The sequence below is a fragment of the Sorex araneus genome, chromosome 2 (genome assembly GCF_027595985.1).
Source record: "Sorex araneus isolate mSorAra2 chromosome 2, mSorAra2.pri, whole genome shotgun sequence".
Lineage (NCBI taxonomy): Eukaryota > Metazoa > Chordata > Mammalia > Eulipotyphla > Soricidae > Sorex > Sorex araneus.
The window spans coordinates 239,787,813-239,801,975 of NC_073303.1; the positions used below are offsets into that span (position 1 = coordinate 239,787,813).

General features: G+C 56.5%; 1 protein-coding gene across 1 annotated transcript in view; it reads left to right on the top strand.

Annotated features, from left to right (window-relative positions):
* Positions 1-14,163, top strand: part of FBN3 (fibrillin 3) — a 37,360-nt gene that overhangs the window by 14,948 nt on the left and 8,249 nt on the right. Inside the window, 14 exon segments of the mRNA XM_055124693.1 lie at positions 224-385; positions 1,498-1,566; positions 2,391-2,516; positions 5,103-5,222; positions 6,048-6,173; positions 7,569-7,721; positions 7,851-7,916; positions 8,107-8,232; positions 9,739-9,858; positions 9,938-10,060; positions 11,326-11,460; positions 11,657-11,782; positions 12,365-12,571; positions 13,449-13,574. Coding sequence (XP_054980668.1) covers positions 224-385; positions 1,498-1,566; positions 2,391-2,516; positions 5,103-5,222; positions 6,048-6,173; positions 7,569-7,721; positions 7,851-7,916; positions 8,107-8,232; positions 9,739-9,858; positions 9,938-10,060; positions 11,326-11,460; positions 11,657-11,782; positions 12,365-12,571; positions 13,449-13,574 — 1,785 coding nt within the window.

Below are 14,163 nucleotides of genomic sequence, written 5' to 3' on the forward strand. Positions count from 1 at the left end.
CTCAAACCACACTCACAAAGACCCACACATTCACATGCTCACACACACCCTCAAATATACACACACACTCACAAACACACACTCACACACTCACATACACACACTCAGACTCACACTCATACACTCACACATACAACCATTCACACACACTCACATGCTCACACCCACTTGCACCCGTGCCATCCCGCCGCTGGCTGCTGATTGTCCGTTTCTGCCCGCGCAGATGCCCGGCTGGGAACCTGTTACCTGGACCTACTGCCCCGAGGGGACGGGGACTGGTCCTGTGGCGCTGAGCTCGGGGCCGCTGTCCCCAGGGGGACGTGCTGCTGCTCCCTGGGCGGGGCCTGGGGCAGCCCCTGTGAGCCGTGCCCGGTGGCCAACACCAGTGAGTCTGGGCGTTGGGGTGGGGGTGGGGGGACACTGAGCCTGGACCAGGCCAGCTGGGAACTGGAAGGGGCAAAGGGGCCCTTCTCGCTGGTGCTCTGGCCCCGCTCCCGCCCTTCCTGCGCAGGCCTCTCTGCCTTCCTGCTCGCTCACTCAGCGGCTCAGCAAACACAGAGGGCTGCTCCAGGCCCTGTGCTGGAGCGGGGACCGAGGAGTCAGTGCTCCGGGCACTGGGGCAGTAAGCTCACTATCCACGGGTCTAAGAGGCGGGGGGGGGGGGGCAGCTCAGGAGATAGGCATGGGAGGGAAGGTTCCCAGAGTGAAACATTTTATTTTTTTTAATTTTTTTGCTTTATGGGTCACACCCAGCGATGCTCAGGGGTTACTCCTGGCTCTGCAACTCAGGAATTACTCCTGGCAGTGCTCGGGGGACCCTATGGGATGCTGGGAATTGAATCTGGGTCGGCTGTGTGCAAGGCAAACGCCCTACCCACTGTGCTATGAGTGAAACATTTGAATGGTGTTTTGAAGGATGAATAGGAGTTTTCCAGGCAAAGTAAGGGAAAGGATGTCTGACAGTAGGGAACAACAAAGGCTGAGACAGGTAGGGCCGGAGCAATAGGACAGGGAGAGGGCATTTGTCTTGCACATGACGGCTGACCTGGGTTTGATCCCCAGCATCCTGTAGAGTGCCCTGAGCACTGCCAGGAGTAATTCCTGAGTGCAGAGTCAGGAGTAATCCATGAACACTGCTGAGTGTAGCACAAAAGCAAAACCAAAAGGCTTGAAAAAGACACCTGCCCACCTCCTCAGTGGTGTGTGTGTGTGTGTGTGTGTGTGTGTCTGGGTGGGGTTTTGAAGCATGAATAGGAGTCTCCCAGGTAGAGTTAAGGGAATGATGAGTGACAAAGGGGAACAGAACAGCAGGTGTGAAGGCCTGAGGCATAACCCCAGGCATGGTCCAGCTTTCCTGGCCCTAAGAAGGTGAGGATTCAAGGATAGAGTGGTGGCAGAGGGAGACAGGACCCTCTTCTTGAGGGCCCCCGAGCCCTGAGCCCTGGGGTTTTACCTTAGTGTCCCCAGAGCCCCTCATGGTACCTGCCTCTCTTGCAGCTGAGCACCGGACCCTGTGTCCCGGCGGAATGGGCTTCCGGCCCCACCCTGTCACGTTCATTCTGGAAGGTGAGTCCCCACGGAGCCCCTGATCAGTTTCCCGTCTCTGAGTTACACATACACACACACACACATGCACACACATGCGCACACATGCACGCACACACACACGCTCGCGCTCACACAGACCTGGAGGCCAGTGTCAGATCCAAGTGTGCCTTTGGCTTATGATGAAGGTTTTCACACCACCCCCACCTTTACTTTCATCTCTCTCTTTTTTCACCTGCTACTTTGTTAGTCTAGCACAGTGTTCCACAGAACGGGCCACACCAACTCCAGGGGACCCCTGGGACAATTCAGGAGGGTTGGTGGTGCCCTTGAGATTCAGGGGTGGGACTTTCTATCGATTCTCTCCCTTTATTATTATTTTGGCTTTTGGGGTCACACCTGGCGATGCTCAGGGGTTATTCCTGGCTCTGCACTCAGGGGTCACTCCTGGCAGTGCTCAGGGGACCCTATGGGATGCTGGGGATCGAACCCGAATTGGCCACATGCAAGGCAAACGCCCTCCCCGCTGTAATATCGCTCTGGTCCAGTGCTTGATTATTCTTATCCAAACAGGACGTGGGGCTGGAGAGGGCGGACAGCAGGGAGGGCATTTGCCCTGCATTCGGCTGACCCGGGTCTGGCACCCCCATATAGTCCCCAAGCCCACCAGGAGTGATCCCTGAGCGCAGAGCCAGGAGGAAGCCCGGGAGTGGCACAAAAAAACAATAAAAAGCAGAACTGGCTCTTCCAGACACCCTCCATACGAGCCCAGAACGGGTATGGGGGACCCCTGAGTCCTCTGTTTGCTTTGGCTTTTCCTAACACCCCCCCCCACTTCCTGGCAGACATTGACGAGTGCCAGAAGCTGCCGGAGTTGTGCCGGGGAGGCGTCTGTGCCAACACCTTTGGCAGCTTCCAGTGCGAGTGCCGGCCTGGCTACCACCTTTTGGAGGACACGCTCGTCTGTGCAGGTGAGCGCGGGCCCTCCCCTCCCTCCTCTCCTCCTCTGTTTCCTGGGCCCGAGATGCACCCAGGAACCCGTTTCCCTCCAGTCCCCTGCTCCCAGCCTGATCAGACTCTGTCGCTCACAGTCCTCTGAGGCAGAGGTTCAGGGCTAAGAACGGGACACAGAAGGCACCCCACATTTCCTTGCTTTGCTTCTCTTCTCTCTTCTTTTTTGGGAGTGAGCGTACGTGGTGGTGCTCAGGGCTGACTCCTGGCTCTGTGCTCAGGGATCACTCCAGGCTCGGGGGACCCCATGGGATGTCGGGGATTGAACCCGGGTCAGCGGCGTGTCAGGCAAACGTCTTTCCTGTTGAGCTATGGCTCCGACCCCTCGCTCCGCATGTCTCTTTACTGTTCTTACTGTTCTCCTTTGCATACTGCAAGAATCTAACTCAGAGGGGCTGGAGCAATAGCACAGTGGGTAGGGCGTTTGCCTTGCACGTGGCTGACCCGGGTTCAATTCCCAGCATCCCTTATGGTCCCCTGAGCACTGCCAGGAGTGATTCCTGAGTGGAGAGCCAGGAGTAACTCTTATCCAAGAGTTACTGTGCATTGCCAGGTGTGACCCAAAATGCAAAAAAAAAAAAAAAAAAAGAATCTAACTCAGAGATCCTGTTTTTACAATAGATGGGAGATCAGAATTAGCTCTTTCCCACCCCTCCCCCCTCTTCATTCCCTGTCCTAACTTTTCGGTCAGTGTGCATATTTTGTTTTGTCTTTGAGCCATACCCCTGGAGTGATGCTCAGAAGCTACTCCCAGCTCAGTGCTCAAGGACCATGCGATGCTGGGGATTGAACCCAGGCCTCCCCCATGCAAAGCCTGAGCTCCATCTTTTCCCTTTTTCTTTCCTTTTTTTTGTTTTCTTTTTTGGGTCACACCGGAAATGCATAGGGGTTACCTCCTGGCTTTAAACTCAGGAATTACTCCTGGCGGTGCTCAGGGGACCATATGGGATGCTGGGAATCAAACCCGGGTCGGCTGTGTGCAAGGCAAACGCCCTACCTGCTTTGCTATTGCTCCAGCCCTTTTTCCCTTTTTCCGTGGTCTCTGTTTTAAGTCTTTGTTGAGGGGGGTGCGTGCCTGGCAGTGCTCAGGGCTATCTCACAACTCTATGCTCAGGGGTCACTCCTGGTGGAGTTTGGGGGAATCATAATTCAATGCCGGGGACCGAATCCAGGTCAACCACATGCAAGGCAAGTGTCCTGCCTGCTGTACTCTCTCCAGCCTCTATTTGGTTCTTTTGAAATGGATCTTATTTCTCACCGGCTGAGAAATCTCTGACATCCATTTGTGATTAATATCTAACTCCATCCCCAAAGACAGTTATACCAGATGGTTGCTGCTATTCCCTCAGTATTTATCTCGAATCAGGGATGGTCTGCAGAGACTTCTCTTTGGAGCAGGGGTTATGTTGTCCTAAGTCGTGTCTGGTTGAAGAGCACTGGACTCTCTTTCAGATATATTTGGTTGGGTTGGGTTTGGGGGCCACATCCGGTAGTGCTCAGGGCTGACTCCTGGCTCTGTGTTCAGGAATGACTCCTGGCAGTGCTCGAGGGACACTCTGGGGTTCTGGGAATTGAATGCTAGTCCAGAGGGACCTCCCTGCTGTTCTGTAGCTCTGACCTCTATATTTCATAGATGTTGTATCGTCTATTCTGCTTCTCTGTATTTTTTTTTCTTCCTTGGGTAGCAGGAGGGGAATGTTAATTTTTGGTTTCTTTTCAGATTTTTTTTGTTTTTTGGGTCACACCTGGCGATGCACAGGGGTCAATCCCCTGGCTCTGCACTCAGGAATTAACTCCTGGCGGTGCTCAGGGGACCATATGGGATGCTGGGAATTGAACCTGGGTTGGCTGCGTGCAAGGCAAATGCCCTACCCGCTGTGCTGTTGCTCCAGCCCTCTTTTCAGATTTTAATACTATTGGATGCCTCTTAGGTTCAAATTCCTGCTCAGTTATCCCTTGGGGTGCGCCGACCCAAGCCTGGACCATTCGTGATATTTATGCAAGGGGCTGGAGTCATAGTGCTTTGGAGAAGGGATGTACCTTGCATGTGGCTGACCTGGGTTCGATCCCTACCACCCCATAGGGTACCCTGAGCCCACCAGGAGTGATCCCTGAGCACAGAGCCAGGAGTGTGCCCTGAGTACTGTCGGATGTGGACCCCCCCACAAAAGGGGGTCTGCAAGCAAGTGGAAATTAAGATCTTGGCTGCTATTCCCTTTTTTTTTTGCTTTATTTTTTGAGGGGGGGTCACACCCAGACATGCTCAGGGGTTACTCCTGGTTCTTCACTCAGGAATTACTTCTGGCAGTATTTGGGAGACCATATGGAATGCTGGGAATCAAACCCGGGTCGGCCACGTGCAAGGCAAATGCCCTACCCACTGTGCTATCGCTCCAGCCCCACTATTCCCTTTTGACAACCCTGGACACCACCTATAGTCTAATCAGCACCCCAGATGATGTCTTTCTCTGGATGTCCCTGTTGCTGGACCCAAAATTCTGCCCCCCCTCAGCCATCACATGGGACCCTCCTTCTCTTTTCCTTAGACATCAACGAATGTCTCCGCCTGGCGGGGATCTGCTGGCCAGGGACCTGCCAGAATATCCAGGGTTCCTTCCACTGTATCTGCCCGCCTGGCTTCCGGGAGCAGAATGACCGCTGCCTCGGTGAGGCTCCACCTCTCAGCTCAGGAGCCACCAAGGTGCCTCTGGGCCTCTCTTTCCCCGTCTGTCAAATGGGAATGTCAGCAGGTCTTATGGGAAGGTCAAGATGTATTTACACAGAGCCCACGGAAGCTCCAGGCACTATTGTGAATTTATCTTTTTTGGTTTTGTATTTGGGGCTGGGGGTGCATGCCCAGGGATGCTCGGGGGTTAGTCCTAGCTGGCTGTTCCACCCCTGGAGGTCTTGGGGAACCCAGTGTGATACCAGAGATTTGAATCAAGTTCAGGGTTGGTGACTCAGTTCCTGTATTACCTTTTTCAGCTGCCAGACACTGTTGTTTATGGAGTGACTTATTTATTTTGGTTTGGGGGTTGCACCCAGCAGTGCTCAGGGGTTACTCCTGACTCAAGGATTACTGCTAGTGGGGCTTGGGTGACCTTATGGGCTGCTGGGGATTAAACCCAGGTCGCCTGCATGCAAGACTGGTGCCTCCCTGCGGTCGTATCACTACAGCCCTTTTGGTACAGTTTTTTCTGGGGGTGGGGGGGCAATCTCTGCTCTGTTCTCCCCTGGGGAGTGTAGTATAAATGAGCCAACTCCATTCAGTCTCAGAGAACGTCATTCATATTTAATCTCCAAGGATAAACATGCCTTGGCCGGGCCCCCTACCCTGCAGATCACCTTCTACAAAAGATTCCCCATCGAATTCAGCCTCTGGGGTCCTAGGGGCCCCTACCCTCCCTTCTCCTGATGGCCCAGGCCATGGCCCCCCAACTTGTGGGGTTCTTGCTCATGCCCCCATGCAACTTGTGTTCCTGCCCATGCAGACGTTGATGAGTGCTCGGAAGAGCCCAATCCCTGTCTCTTTGGAACCTGCACCAACAGCCGGGGCAGTTTCCAGTGCCTCTGCCCACCGGGCTTTGTCCTCTCTGATAACGGACGTCATTGTTTGGGTGAGTCTGAGCACATAAGGCTTGAGGGAAGAGCTGGAAGATGGGGCAAGTATAAGTTGCAAACCCCCACCCTGCTAGGAAAAGTGGAGGGGGTTTTGCCCTAGGCCAACCAACTTCTTTTTTTTTTTTTTTTTTTTTTTTTTGCTTTTTGGGTCACACCCAGCGATGCTCAGGGGTTACTCCTGGCTTTGCACTCAGGAACCACCCCCGGCGGTGCTGGGGGACCATATGGGATGCCGGGGATCGAACCCGGGTCAGCCGCGTGCAAGGCAAACGCCCTACCCGCTGTGCTATCACTCCAGCCCCGGCCAACCAACTTCTTGACCAGACAAGTCTCTTCTGCAGAGGGCTAGCCTGGTCCTCTGTGGGCCAGCCTGCACCCTTGGGCTCGGGTTATCTTCACATGGTCCTAGTTGCTGTATCTGAGCTGACTTCCGGCAGTGTGGGCAGGCTTCATCCATCTGGACTAGCCTTACCCAGTCTGACCCAGCCCTTTCTCACTCACATCCAGGCCAGGAGGGCAGAGGATGGAGCAAATCAATCAATAGTGATCATTGGCGAGCTAGTAGGGAGCCAACCCCCACCACCTGCCTGCAATAAGGCGGCTGAGGATGGGTTTCTGTGAAGATGATTTGTTTGGAGTTTGAGGTCTGGGGTCCTGGAGCTCTCTGAAATGGATCTCTTTGTCGCTATAGCAAGGGGGGGGGTTCTTTCTTTCTCTCTTTCTCTTGCTTTTTTTTCTTTTCTTTCTTTCTTTCTTTCTTTCTTTCTTTCTTTCTTTCTTTCTTTCTTTCTTTCTTTCTTTCTTTCTTTCTTTCTTTCTTTCTTTCTTCCTTTCTCTCTTTCTCTCACCCTTCCTTCCTTCCTTCCTTCCTTCCTTCCTTCCTTCCTTCCTTCCTTCCTTCCTTCCTTCCTTCCTTCCTTCCTTCCTTCCTTCCTTCCTTTTCTTTCTTTCTTTCTGAGATCGTGGAAGGACATAAATCTTGGTAAGGGAATTCTATCCCCAAGATTTATTGCCTGAGTTTGACCTGTTCAAGTGGCACAGTGAAGACATTGGGTGAGAAGGAGGGGGAAGAGTGTTACTGATGGAGGCAGCAAAACCCGAAGGTCAATCCTTATTGGCCCAGGATGAGTCACATGCTCTTCCTGAGGCCAATCAGCATGGTCAGAGACCAAGCGTATTCTGATTGGCTGCTAGCAGGATCCAGGACGTCCAATTGGTCAAAAATGAAGCCAAGGCAGCTAGCGCCATGCCCTTTCTGGTATTTTCTCCTGGGCAGAGTTTTTGCTTCACCCGTGTCTGATTGGCTGCAGGGAGGGCCCAGGGCAACCAAAGCAGCTGACGCCCCGCCCCTCCCGGCATTTCCCCCCCCCCCCTCGGGCACCGCCTCACAGACACGAGGCAGAGTTTCTGCTTCACCCGTTTCGAGGCTGGCAAGTGCTCGATGCCCAGAGCTTTTAACACCACCAAGTCTCGGTGCTGCTGCAGCAAGAGTCCAGGCGAGGGCTGGAACGACCCCTGTGAGCTGTGTCCTCAGGAGGGCAGTGGTGAGTGCCCCCCATCTGCCCTTATAGCTCCCCCATATTTTTGTCCCATCTTCACCCACATTCTGGGGGGGGGTCTGGGACCTCCCTTGACCCCTAGACCTCACCCACCCTTTTCCCCTCCGGGTCCAGCTGCCTTTCAGGAGCTCTGCCCCTTTGGCCACGGGGTAGTCCCAGGCCCAGATGACTCTCAAGAAGGTGAGCCCCCCTCCCCGCACCCCCATTTCCCTCCCATCCAAGCTTCCCATCTGGGCACCGCCCAGCTTTGGGACTCTCAGGCTTCCTAGGTGCTGGGGGGAGGGTGGGCGCCGGCCTCTCAGGCAAGGAAAGGAGGAGGAGACTTGGGAGCCGCGAGTGCATGACCACCCCCGCGCCCTGCTGCTCACAGACGTGAACGAGTGTGTGGAGAAGCCCCAGCTCTGCAGCGGCGGCCTCTGCATCAACACCGATGGCTCCTTCCGCTGCGAGTGTCCTCCCGGCTCCCACCTGGACGTGACGGGTCTCAACTGCGTGGGTGAGCCACCAGGAATTGGGGGCATGGGGTGGGGACGGGCAGGGCAGATCCCCACCGAGGCTAGGTCCTGGCCTCGCTCCCTGTCCACTTATCCCTTCTCTCGGTTCACTTCTGTTCACTTAAAACTTGTGCTCTTGTATCGAAGCATGCGTGGCCTCCAGCATTCACACCTCTGTCTGCTCGCTCAGGCACTCACTCATTCATGGAGTTGGCCGATTCACTCATTCATTTGCCTGCGCACGCATCCCGTTTCCATATCTGCACATGTGTGGATTGATTCATTCATATGTCTACACACACTTTCATTCACTCATTTGCTCATTCATTTCCTCATGCGTGTTTTCTCCTAATTACTGGTTTTCTTTTTTTGGGGGGGGGACTTTTTGGGTCACTCTCAGTGAGACTCAGGGGTTACTCCTGATTCTGCACTCAGGAATCACTCCTAGCGGTGCTCGGGGGACCCTATGGGATGCCGGGCATTGAACCCGGGTCAGCCGTGTGCAAAGCAAATGCCCTCCCCCACTGACTATGCTCCAGTCCCTCCTGTTTGTTCTTTTATTTATACGTTCGTGTATTCATATATTTGTATTCATTTGCTCTTATATATTCACTTTCATTACTCCATTCCCTTGCTCATTGATTTTCTCATGCCCGCACTCACTTGTTCAGCTATACACATTTCTGTACTCCTTTTTCGTGCATTTTCATGCTCATTGATGGATTAATTGGCCCACTGACTGACTATTGATTCATTTCACTCACTCTTTTGTTTTCAATCATTCGCTCCCTCCCTCACGCATTTTTCTCATGCATGCATTCAACCAGGTATTCCTAAATATCATTTCTTTTCCACCTTTCTATACACGTTATTAGTCATTGATGCTGGCTTTTTCAGCAGCTCATCCATTTATTCACTCATTCACCTACTCAAGCTTGCCTTCACAGACATTTTTGGGGGGTGTCGGGGTCCCCACACCTGCCTATGCTCAAGGGTTACTCCTGGTCTTGGCTCTGCACTCAGGCATCACTCCTGGTGGTGTTTGGGGGACCCTGTGGGATGCTGGGGATCGAAGCTGCGTTGGGCATGTGCCAGGCCAACTCCCTCCCCGCTATGCTATCGCTCCGGCCCCTGCCTTCCAAGACTGACAGACTCTCATGGATTCCTTCACTGGCACATCCACACTCTCACTGGCTCATTCACTGATGGCTTGACTCATCCTTTTTGTTGTTGACCACTGGCTTGTTCCCTTCTCCCTCATGCCTTCATGCACTTGCTCATCCACCTTCTTCATTCACTTCTCTGGAACCCCGTTCCCTCATCTGCTCATTCACTCCCGCCTTCACCTCTTCCTGTCTCCCTCCCTTCTCACACCCACACCTGCCCCCCTCTCCTGTATCCTGCCCAGAAGGCCCTGTGGGGTCTGGGGCCATCCGCAGGCAGATCACTAGGACATGCCTAGTGATGGGTCTCTGCAGGCACTCAGCACCCCCCAACCCCCTACCCAGACACAGACGAGTGCTCCGTCAGGCAGCCGTGCGGGGAAGGGACCTGCACGAACGTCGAGGGAGGCTTCGAGTGTGCCTGCTCCGATGGCTTTGAGCCGGGACCCCTGATGACGTGCGAGGGTACAAACCCGCCTGTCTGTCCCTCCTCCTTGCACCTGGCGAGTGGGGGTGACCCAGGCTGACTCCATGGCCTCTGCAGACATCGACGAGTGTTCCTGGAACCCGCTGCTCTGCGCCTTCCGCTGCGTCAACACGGAGGGGTCCTATGTGTGCATCTGCCCAGCAGGGTACGCCCTGCGGGAGGACGGCGCCATGTGCCGAGGTGGGGACCTCGCACGATCCCTGGCTCAGAGGGTGGGCAGGAATAGTGAGGGGGCGCTCGCTGGGCCGGGGGTGCGGGTGCGGGGTGCTGACCCTGCTGCTACTGCTCTTTGTGAATGTTGCTGGCAAGAAAATGGGTGTTGGCCGCTCTGGCCAGCACCCAAAGCTCAAGACCGGGGTGTGTTGTGGGGTCCCACACAGTGGCGCTCAGGGATGTCTCCTGCTGGGGCTGGGATCGGGGATGCCGGGGATCGAACCCGGGTCACCTGCATGTAAGGCAAGTGTGCTCCCCGCTGTGCTATGGTTCGGGCCCCAAGAACAGAAAAGCACTGCTGCCGCTGCCACCACCACAAGGAATTTCCTGGCCCCCGAGTCCCGCTCCCATCCCCCCAGTAAGAGGGTGCGAGCGATGAGCCCTAAGGCTGCCACTTGTTTGTTTTGTTTTGTGTTTGGTTTTGGTCTTGCTTTTTGGATAGCATCCAGTGATGCTCAGGGGTTCCTCCTGGCAGTGCATCGGGGACCCTATGGGAAGCCGGAGATCGAACCTGGGTCAGCCCCGTTGCAAGGCAAACACTCTCCCCACTGTACTCTCTCTCTGGCCCCAAGGCTGCCACTTGTTCCCCAGCAGCGACCGTGCTGCAGACAGTCACAGAGACCCCTGCCGGGAAATGGGGTGTTTGGGGCCACCTTTGACTTTTTGGGACACCACAGCAAGGCCGAGAGGGGTGGCCCCATGCGAGGCCATCCAGGGCTCACTGCACCTGGCCAACTCTCCTGCCTGCCCTTGACCTACCCCCGCCATCTTTCCTCCCCTGCCCCCCATCGATTCCTTATTTTTCCCCATCCATCCCACATGGCATACCCTTTGACCCACCCGGACCATCCAATTCCCCCACTCCTTGAACCACCGCGACCGTGCAATCCCCCCATACCCCGTCCCTTAACTGTGCAATGCCCCCAACCTCTCGTCATCCCATCCCCACCCTTTGACCCAATGGCCGTCCCCTCTCTGCCCCGTCTAAACCCCTGGACCTGCCCCTACCCCGGCCTAACCATTCCACCCCTATCACGGCCCCACCTACTACCCCACCCTCCCTGTCCTCGCTCGCCACTGCCACGCCCTCCGCGTCCTGGCTCCACCCATCTCCCCGCCCATCCTGCGCTGACCCCGCCCTATACGCGGCCCCGCCTACGCCCCGCCCCTCTCCATGGCCCTACCTACCGCCCCGCCCCTTCTTCGTGGTCCCGGCCCCGCCCCTCTTGCAGACGTGGACGAGTGCGCTGCGGGGCAGCAGGACTGTCACGCCCAGGGCATGCTGTGCAAGAATCTCATCGGCACCTTCGCCTGCGTCTGTCCCCCGGGCTTGCGACCCCAGCCCGGTGCTGGGGAAGGCTGCACAGGTAACTGTGGCTTCCGAGTTCAGGGATGTCCCTTTAGCCCCCCACGGAGGGCAGACGAGGTCGCAGGCCGCGGGGAGCCGGCCCTGGAGGTGGCCCTGGACGGGCGAGCCCTACCAGGCAGTCAGGGAGGCCGGCTCGGGGGTCTCGGGCCTCCCCCTTCCTCCCCGGCCGGCCTGCCTGCAACCTCCCGCCTCAGATGAGGATGAATGTGGTGCTGAGCCCCGTCCCTGCGCCAATGGCCGCTGCATCAACACGGTGGGCAGCTTCCGGTGCCACTGCAACCCCGGCTTCCGGCCCAGTCCTGCCCTCACCAGTTGCCACGGTGAGTGCAACCGGGCCCGCACCCCCACTCGTGACGGGATACTCAGCCCATGGACCCTCACCCACTTGCTCTGCTCAGTCTAGTGCTGTTCCCTTTGAGAAAACTTCTGGGAATCTGCAGCCCTGGCTACAGAGCCACCCGGCAAGGAAGACTTGGGTGCCGGAGAGGTGGTGCAGTGGGTAGCGCACCCACCTTGCATGCAACCAACCCCAGATTCAATCTCAGGCACCACACCTGGTCCTCTGAGCTGGGTGTGACTTCAGTAACCTTCCTCCAAAAGATAAAGACTTGGGGTCAGAGGGACCAGTAAGACAGGGAGAGCGCTTGCCTGGCACACCGACCCACCCGGTTAGATCCCCAGCATCCCATATGGTCCCCCGGGCACTGCCAGGAGTAATTCCTGAGTGCAGAGCCAGGAGGAACCCCTGAGCATTGCCTGGTGTGGCCCCCAAACAAAACAAAAACTTGGAAGAAGGCGCGCACACACGTGTCTGGGAGCCCGTGCAGAGGCGCCCACCCCTCAGGGTGCTGGGAGGAGGGGCCCCTGTATCTGCTGCCCCCACACTCCCCTGTTCTCCGCAGATGTCCGGCGGGGCCCCTGCTTCTCTGAGGTGCTGCCAGCGGCCTGCCAGTCCCGGTGGAGTGGCGGGGAGCCGGTCACCCACGCCGAGTGCTGCTGTGGGGGCGGCCGGGGCTGGGGGCCCCACTGTGAGCTCTGTCCCCTGCCGGGCACCCCCGCGCACAGGACGCTGTGCCCCCACGGCCCGGGCTACACGGCCGAGGGCCGAGGTGCGTATTTGTGTTCTGGGCACGGGGTGGGCCATCCCCAGCCTCTCCTCCCTGCGCGCGTGTGGGGGGGTGGGTGCGAGGGGCGGGAATCTGGAGGGTGGAGGTTTGTGCTTGGGTGGAGTGAATTCTTGAAGTGGGCACCGTGCATGGATCCAGAGGGTGCACTGTGTGGATTTGGTGGGTGTAGTGCATGGACTCGGGTGCAGGGCGTGGATCTGGTGGTGCAGGGTGTGGATTCGGTGGGCACAGTGTGTGGATCTGATGGGTGGGAGCCAGCCTGGGTGCCGTGTGTCTGTGTCTGTATGTCACACGAGTCTTGTGCTCTGTGCAGACTCATGAGTGTCAGGCTGGTGTGTTTGCGTTGTGTGTCTGTGTGTGTGACTGTACTGTGAGTATATGTGTGAACGTGTGTTATGAGTGTGTGAGTGATTGTGCATGTTTCTGTGTGAGTATGTGTGTGTGCACGCATTGTGTGAGTGTGTGAATATGTATATGTGTAAGATTGAGTGTACGTGTGTGTTTGTATATTGAGGGTGTTCATGTGTGTGAATGTATGTGTGTGTTGGTGTGTATGTATGTATGTGTATGTGTGAGTGTATGAGTGTGTGTGAATGTGTGTTTCTGTGTGTGTGGATGTATATGTGTTGTGTGTGTGAGTGTGTTTGTGTGATCTGGGTGAGGCCAGGTCCCAGGAGGGAGCATGCAGGGGTTCCTGGGGTGCGGGCAGTGCAGCCTGCAGCACTTGAGTGTCCCTGAGCCTGGCTCCCTGCAGCACGGAGGGCCAAGGCAGGAGGGGATGTGGGGCTTGTCCCGGGGGCCAGCAGGCAGAGACCTGGAACCCCCCCGGCCCCCGCTAGCTGAGCCCTGTGCTCCCCAGATGTGGACGAGTGTCACATGCTCGCGTCCCTGTGTCCCCACGGCGAGTGCATCAACAGCCTGGGCTCCTTCCACTGTCGCTGCCAGGCCGGCTTCACCGCCGACGCTGACGCCACCACCTGCCTGGGTGAGCCCTGCCCCCACAACGCCTGAACCCCCCGCACCCTCTTCCCATAAGAAAAATGACAAGCAGGGTGGGGGGAACATGGCTCTGAGGGCACCATGGGGCACACCAGGGTCCATCCCAACCCTGCCCTGAGCTCTGCCAAGTGCATCCTCCCCCCCCCACACACACACACGCCACTGGGAGTGACCCACAAACCTAAACAAAGAGATAAACAAGGGGCCGGGATGCACCTATGCCCAGTGAGTGTGAGGGCAGAGCTCTCTCTCTGGCACCGTCGCTGCAGCCCCAGCACCACCACCGGCACCTGTGCAGCAGTGACAGAAAATGCAACCTGGAAGCAGAGCATCGGGGCTCCTTCCCTGCCGCCCTGCTTGGGCCACTTCCCTCCTGTTCCTCTGCACATCCTAAAATGTCCTATTATGTTGTGTCGCAGGCATCTACTGAAGACAGGGCTTGGCAAACTCCGGCCCCTTGCTTGTGGTTTGTTGATAAAGTTTTATTGGGACATGGGGATGCCCACTGGGCTCCTGACCCCTTTGTGGCTGAATTCTGCTACTAGGGGAGAGTTGAGTCTTTAGAACTGGGCCCG